The sequence below is a fragment of the Orcinus orca genome, chromosome 19, assembly GCF_937001465.1.
Source record: "Orcinus orca chromosome 19, mOrcOrc1.1, whole genome shotgun sequence".
In the NCBI taxonomy this organism is placed as follows: domain Eukaryota; kingdom Metazoa; phylum Chordata; class Mammalia; order Artiodactyla; family Delphinidae; genus Orcinus; species Orcinus orca.
The window spans coordinates 11,882,282-11,889,652 of record NC_064577.1 but is presented as its reverse complement, the minus strand read 5'-3'; the positions used below and the strand labels follow the sequence as shown (position 1 = coordinate 11,889,652).

General features: G+C 58.3%; 1 protein-coding gene across 2 annotated transcripts; it reads right to left on the bottom strand.

The window, feature by feature from the left end:
* Nucleotides 1–32: 32 nt before the first annotated feature.
* On the bottom strand, nt 33–7,370 carry FGF11 (fibroblast growth factor 11). 2 transcript variants are annotated; one of them, XM_004267220.3, is made up of 6 exons: nt 6,010–7,370; nt 5,098–5,437; nt 3,343–3,453; nt 2,714–2,817; nt 1,900–2,098; nt 33–1,633 (listed from the first exon to the last, which is right to left on the bottom strand). In XM_004267220.3, the coding sequence occupies exons 2-6, from the start codon at nt 5,288–5,290 to the stop codon at nt 1,455–1,457; spliced, it is 786 nt and encodes a 261-aa protein (XP_004267268.1). In that variant the 5' UTR covers nt 5,291–5,437; nt 6,010–7,370; the 3' UTR covers nt 33–1,454. The 2 variants fall into 2 exon arrangements, with proteins under 2 accessions (XP_004267268.1, XP_033278891.1); XM_033423000.2 differs by having other exon boundaries at nt 1,900–2,014.
* Nucleotide 7,371: the final 1 nt, after the last annotated feature.

The following is a 7,371-nucleotide window of genomic DNA, read 5'->3' as shown; positions in this document are numbered from 1 at the left end:
CTGCTACCCACAGATGGCAGACAACACTTCAATTGTATAAATCGTCTTTAATTGAGAAAGCATGGAGTGGAGACTGGTCCCTGGGAGCAGAGCCTTTTTGGGTACCTAACACCCAGCTGAGGTAAAGCAAGTTCTATTCAGTTAGAAGCTGGAGGGGTGTATGAGGTCTAGAGACCAAGAGGCCCTCACCGTCCTTGGCCTGACCTGTAGGGGAGAAGGGTGGGACTTATTGCTGAATTGGTGTCTCCTCATTTGAGGGGGTTCAAAGCTATGTCCCATTTGTCTTTTTTATTCTAGACCCATTACCCTAAAGACCTCAGCTTTAAAGGGGACCTGGAAGGAATTCCTGCTGAGGTAGCTAAGTGTTCATGTCCCCCCAACCCAGGCACAGGTCCAGTCATGCCATGGTTCTGGCCACTTTCCCATCCTAGCTGCCCTTCTATGAGCCAGGGATTCCTTCCAAAACTCCTCTGCCCTTCCTCAGCCTCTGTTCCCTGGCAGGACCCCAGCTGAGTTGCAGGAGCTAGAAACTGCATGTAAAAAATAAGGTTAGCATTCTATAGGAAGAATAAGATTTTTAGAAAATTGTCTAGGGAAAACAAGAAGTTCTGGACTTAGTTCTTTGTGAATCATAGCTGGGTCCTTTCCAGAGCTCCTGCTTAACAGGTATCACTAGAGAAGGTGGAAGCGTGGGTCTAGAACTCTTACTCTAGAGCAATAACATGCCTATATAGGCTCTAGTTCCATCCTAGAGGGAAGGGCTGAGAGTCGTGGTCTATGTCCTAGAGCTGAGATTCAGAAGGAAGTATGGCTCTGTATGTGTCTAGAACACCACGCTCTAGAATTGGGTGTCTCTGGGGTAAGAAAGTTAAACCTGTGGTGATCTGAGACTGGCCCAATTCAGGCCAAGACCAGCAGCTGGACAGGGCCCAAATCCAGCCTCTCTCTAATTGGAAACCAGGGGTCCATCTGGGTGAAGGACAGAAGCCTGATGGATCCAGAACAGAGCCTGGCAGCATGCCTGTGTTCCAGCACAGACCCTGGGTGCAGAAATGGCCCTGGCTGGGGTGCCTGGTGTTCCAGAGCCTGTCTGGAACAAGGCAAAAGGTGGAGTAGCGAAAGAAGGAAACTAATCCTGAGCTGCAGTGGACCTATAAGTCTATGGCTTGGTGGCCATGAAAAGGGCAAAGGGCTCCAGGAACTGGCTGAGCCCGGGGTGGGGAAGATTTATGCCCTGGTTTTGTCAGTTTTGGAACCCCCCCGCACCATCTCGGGAAAAGGCTTTGGAGGGTGTAAGTGTGGAAGGAAAGAAGTGATCAGCCAGGACGATTTTCAGACATCCCCCTCTCTGACCCCTTTCCCGGGCCCAAGGATCTAAGGGTCTCAGCAGCCCCGGAAGTCATGGCCGGCCCCTAGGCTCCCTCAGGGTAGAGCACCTGGTGGGACATGGCTGCTCAGGGCATGAGTGTGGCAGCAGGGGTGAGAGCAGGGCCAGAAGCAGGGCTGGGAGACAGGCTGTGGTGGTGGCTAGAGCAGGGAGCTTCCAGTCTGGGGACTACATGGCAGCGGGCAGGGGGACTGGAAGGGGAGGTCTCAGGGACACTGTGGAGAGAAGGCTCCCGGTACACAGCCACTGTGAAGGGCAGAGAGAGGAGCAGGAAGGAGAGTTAGGCACCAAGAGAGCTCTGAAAGGGCTCCCTTCCCCTACACTCCTCCTCTGGGAACCCACAGAAGGAGAGCTTCCCAAACCTCCAAAGGCCAAAGCCTTCCTGGCTTGACCTGTCATAGCATGTGTCCTCTTAAAACACTTATAGCCCTTAGCTGTGTGTCACTAAATGTCCATGTCTAGGTCAATACCGTCCCATGTGGTCCACCTCTTCCCTGGGGGTCCATACTCACCCTCCAGGAGCTTGGGCACAAAGTGGGCGGCTGCCTTGGTCTTCTTGACTCGATTTCCCTTCATGACTCGGCCCTCCTTGTCCAGGCCCAGGTACCAGGCCCGGCCAGAACGACGCTGGCGATAGAGAGCAGAGGCGTACAGGACATAGTAATTCTCAAAGACGCACTCCTTAAAGCGACACTCAGCTGTGAAATGTGGCTGAGGAGACAAAGACCCAGAAAGGCACACACAGACAGAAAGACAAAAAGACACATCACTGAACAGAAGGGAGCCCTGGGAAGAACAAGGCAGGATATAATCCATACGTTTGAGACTGGGAGAGCCAACTTCTGAGTCCACGCAGGAACTGGGAGAAAGGGAGGATGAGGAAGAGTCTGGTGGCCCCCCGAGGGCCGGGACCTAGACTTCTGGGGGCCTGGGATAAGAAGATAACTTCTCTCTGCTCTACTCCCAACCTCTCACCATCCAGGGCACCTGGAGGGAATTTCTGCTTGGAGGAGTTCCTGAATCCTTCCCCAGCATCCTGAATGACTCTGGGGAAGTGAGTAATAATGAGGTCTAGAGGAGGTTGGAGAAGACACAGGGGTCCTAAAAGGTTGAAAGAGTTGGACATTCAAAGAGCCTGGGGGTATTTAAGAGGCTATTCGAGGAGAAGGGATTGGAGGGACGCTAGAGGAGGTGCTTGGGAGCGGGCAGTGAGGACAGGCAAGAGCTGGAGGGAGAGGAAGCCCTGAGCTGCAAAATATCTGTAGTTGGGAAGGCTGTAGCTAGGGGAGTCCCCTGACTCCAGGCCACTTTGCCCCCTTGTCTCACCGAGCTGTAGAGCAGCCCCTCAGCGTTCATGGCCACGTAGTGACCCAGCTTGGCACTCTGGATGGTGACTACACGGAGCCCCACAGGGATCAGGTTGAAGTGGGCTGGGGGTGGAGAGAATGGGTATCAGTACCCCAAGCCTCCAATCCCCATCTGAGCCCCCCCTCAATTCTGGTCCCAGTTCTACTTCTTCCTTTGCGGGGTCAAAAAGCCAGACTGGGGCTTCCCTGGTGGCGTAGTGGTTGAGAATCTGCCTGCTAATGCAGGGGACACAGGTTCAAGCCCTGGTCTGGGAGGATCCCACATGCCGCGGAGCAACTAGGCCCGTGAGCCACAACTACTGAGCCTGTGCGTCTGAAGCCTGTGCTCCGCAACAAGAGAGGCCGCGATAGTGAGAGGCCCGCGCACCGCGATGAAGAGTGGCCCCCGCTCGACACAACTAGAGAAAGCCCTCGCACAGAAACAAAGACCCAACACAGCAAAAATAAATTAATTAATTAATAAACTCCTACCCCCAACACCAAAAAAAAAAAAAAAGCCAGACTGAAAACAACAGAACCTGAAGCCACAATCGGACTGTCATCTCCTATGCTCCCCCTTCCCACCCAGCAGCTGGCTTCCCCTCTCACTGAAAGAGCTGGTGTCCTCTGGGGTGCCCTGGATGCTCCCATCGGAATTCGCCTGGAGGTAGAAACCCTGGCGGCAGAACAGTTTGGTGACGATGCCTTTGAGCTGAGGCTCTGGAGAGAGAGACATTCATCTTGGAACATGACATCTCTGTTCCCAGAAACATTGCTACACTTGGCGGGATCAGAGGAGAGAAAGAAAGGAGGATGGAGGGAAGGAAGAGGGTCCCAGGGCCCCAACTCCCTGACCCTCTAAGCAAGCTCTCTCCCACCTCTCTTTGACTCCAGAGGAAGCTGGGGTGTGGGTCCCTTCTGCTTCCTCTAACCAGCTTTCAGTTTAATTGATTGAAATGTATTTAATTCCTACTCTACAGCTCAACCAGAATGGGGGGAGGGGAGAAGAAGGAAGAGGAAGGGGAGAGATACATGGAAACGCAGAGGACAAAGGGAGACAGGCAGAGCTGCTGAAGGGGCAGTGTGTTTGCGAATGTGGGGGGCATTAAGGTGACCCCAGGGTAGGGGCGCCCCCTCAGGAGTGGGGGTGGGACTGGGCCTGACGCTGACTCAGCACCTGCTGCTGCGGCTGCCTCTCGCTTCGCGCGGGCCTCGCCTTGGCCCAGCGCCGGCCTGTCTGACACTGACCCATCTGTCTGTCTGTCTGTCAGTCTGCTGGCTCGCGGGGTCCCCGCCCTCCCTGAGGCTCAGCCTCTCCCCTTCAGCCAGGTAACCCGCCTGGGATGGGGGATATTCGGTACTAAACCAAGGAAATGGGGGAGGGGGCCAGGGAGCTGGTGAGGCAGGCTGACTCACGTGGGGACTGGGTCCCACTCAAAGGGTGGGCTGCGGACCGTACCACTGCGGAGGGCCGGCGGCGGGGGGAGGAGGACGCCAGCGGGGTGTGGGGGGGTCTCCCCCTAGGGGAGCTGAGAGAGGACAGGAGCGAGGCCAGAGGGACTTCCCGCCTGTCGCACCTGGACGGGGACCACACGCTAACCCTCACAACTCTCCTCCCCCGGCGCTTGCGGCCGAGTTCCCGGTACCCCCTCGTAGATGGTACGACCCCCAGTCTCCGTGCGGGTATCCAGCCGTTTAGTGTGTCTGAGTTCCTCGCGGCAGAGGGTCCCCTGAGCCCGTGGGACCCGATTTCTGAGTCGCGTAGGCGGTCATGGGGGAGTGCCCAGCTCTCTTCTTGAAGTGCAGGTCACGGGAGGAGGGCGCACAGAGGGGCGGACTGGCGAGGTAGCTGCAAGGACACCCGGGGGAGAGCTGGGGAGATTGGTACCGAGCCAGGCAAGCTCGGCGAGGCGGAACGGATCCAAGGCTCGGAGGAGCGGGAGAACCGAGGCGGGGGCGGGGCTGCCGGAGCCGCAGAAACCCTCGGGGTGACCCAGGCGTCCGGAACCCCCAGGCCCCTCCACTCGGCATTGAAAGAATCGCGAGAGACGGCACGTAGGCAGAGGATGGTGGGGGTGGGGACTCCTGTGTTGGGAGGGGGGCCGAGCGGGAGCTGCCAGGCTTCGGGGCACCAGGCTTAGCCCCTCAAGCCTTCCCCTTGCCCTCGAAAGCAAGGGGACTCGGGGTTATGGGCGAGAGAGAAGGGAAACTGAGGCATCGTCTGGCCGAGAGTTTGTGGTCCAGGCCCACCCCCTTTCACTTTTGGGGAGCCCCCGTCAGTCGGGCCCCGCTCTTCCGAGTCCCTGGCCTCAACCTCCCAGGCAGAGAGACCCCCGGCCCGGAGACCCCGCCCCAGCCACTCACCCGGGCAGCGGTCCGGCCGCGCGGGCCGCCCCCCGCACAGTCGCACCTTGGACAGCAGGATGAGGAGCTGCTTCTGGCAAAGGGACTTGGTGCCGCGGGGACACACGCGCCGCTGCGTCGACACGGGCCGGCTGCCCCCGGGCTCGTGGACCTCCCGCTTCTGCCGGATCAGGCTGCTGGCCAGTGCCGCCATGGCGCCCCGGGAGGAGACACCCCAAAACCGGCAGGCTCCCGGAGCGCGCTGCCCCCCCTCCCCGGAGAAGCCCGCTAGCTCACCAGGACATGCTCTTGACTCTCCGGTCCGACTCGCCGCCTCACCCACGGGACCTGAGGATAAGCCCTAGACAACCCCCACCCCAGGCACCAGCTCCCACCCTTGGGCCTCGTGCTAGTTTCGCCAGACCCAGCAGCCTATGTACCTCTCAGTTGACCCCACCCTCGACCTTTGCCCCCCACAGAAAACTCCCCCTTCTCTGATCTCCAGTGTCCCTGTCCCCCACTAACACTATCCCAAAGCCAAGACCCTCAAATTTTCCAGGATGTGGTTCCAATATCCCCAGGCACCTTTCCACCCTATTTCCGGGCCCTGCACTCCTGCCAAAGCCACTCTTGTAATTTTAAGGGTGTGGGTCCTTAGCTTTGGGGATATTAGCTCACCCCACCCCTGCTGGGGTGCTGCCAGTGTCTAGGAAGAACCCAACCTTGGTGTCTTTTCTTTTGCCACCCTCTAATTGAAGAATCCCCCACTTTTTTTCACTGAAATCCCCAAAAAACTATGCCTTGAAATATCCAGACTGTCGCCAATCAGCAAGAAGAGGTTCCCAGACCCTGTCTCTGGACGATACCGCTTTTTACCAAGTCACCCCCAATTCTAGTGGCACAGCGTTCCAGCTGCTGAGCCCCCTTCCTCACCTTGTTACCATCCACTCCTTTTGAAGTCACCTCCAAATCCGCCCTTCCTAGTGGTTACACCAGGTGGTTGTCTGGAGGGTCCTCTGTCACCTCGGAATAAGGAGCATAGGTTTTTGGCTTTTTTTTTCTGGCAGCCCCTAATTTCCTCGGGGACAGCTGGTGCTGTTTAGATCCCACGCCCTCCAATCCAACCAGCCCCCCGAGAGAGGAGTGCACCCACGTTGTCACGGGTCCCCAAATGTGAACAGACCCGCTGTAAGTCAGAGCGCATCAGAGCTTTCTGCGACAGGGCTTCCTTGTCCTCCCCGGGACTGCCTATAGCACCCCCTCTTCCTTCCCCGACGCCCCTCAACCTGTCCTGTCTTGTCGATCCGGGGTCGGCTGGCGCTGGCTCCGGTTCCAGGCTCCTCCCTCCCTGTACCCCGCAAGCGGAGCTTCCCCCCACGCCCGGCTAGGCGTCCCGGACCCCAGGAAGGATTGAGGGTGTCTCCGCAGAGCGCCCTGGTCTGGCGAAGTGAGCACTGGGCCTGGCGGCTGGGCCAAGCGGAGCGGCGGCAGCGGAGTCAGCGGTAGCGGCTGTGGGAAGCTGAGGCGGCGGCGGCGACAGCGGCTCCCCTCTCCTCCGAGAGCCGGCCCGGGGGCGGGGCAGGGGGCGGAGACGCCGGGAAAGAGTGGCGGGGGTGAAGCTGGGCGGGCGGAACCCCGGGGTTCCTTGGAGGCAGGGAGTGGCGAAGGTCTTAGAGACAGGCGGAGCCGAGGCAAGGCCGCATGTCTCGGGGTTCAGAGGAGGAGGGACAAGGAGGCGACTCCACTGAATGGAACTCTGGATGGGGGGAGAGGTTGGGCTTAGATAGATGGAATGGCGGATGCCCCGAGAATGGAGAAAGGGACCCTATTGCCCGGGATGGAGGACAGAACTGGATGAGGAAGGTGGGGGGAATAACTGAAGAGATAGCGGTGGTGGTGAAGTCTAGCCTGGGGTGAAATCCGGCCTCCTTAATGTCTCTGCTTTTGTGTGAGACAAACTGTCAGTCCCTGGTCTCCATACCTCTCTCCTTTACACGTTTTTTCAGCAAATATATTACCCCCATCCCTATTGACTCCTAAGAGAAAAGACCATAAGAACTGGCGGGAGATGGATGCCAGACGCTGCACCGGAGTGGGAGGGGTGCTGGCCACAGATTTGGAAAGTGGAGAGGCCAGAATGGAACGACCTGTGCCAGGGATGGGGCGGGAGGAGGGTAGGAGGAAGCGGAGGAACCGGCGAGGAGGCCTTCTAGAACGGGCTCTTCAGGCCCAAATCGCTCAGCAGCCTGTCTCCCAGGTGAGGGGAGAGCAGTCCCCTCCACATCCCGCTGGCCA

What these genes read in the sequence shown, in the direction of transcription:
- FGF11 (XM_004267220.3), bottom strand. Translation starts at nt 5,290, where the DNA reads ATGGCGGCACTGGCCAGCAGCCTGATCCGGCAGAAGCGGGAGGTCCAC. An exon ending in AGAGGACACCAGCTCTTTCA is followed by an intron (nt 2,818 to 3,342) that starts GTGAGAGGGGAA and finishes CTCCACCCCCAG; the next exon opens with CCCACTTCAACCTGATCCCT. An exon ending in TGTGCCCAAGCTCCTGGAGG is followed by an intron (nt 1,634 to 1,899) that starts GTGAGTATGGAC and finishes TGCCCTTCACAG; the next exon opens with TGGCTGTGTACCGGGAGCCT.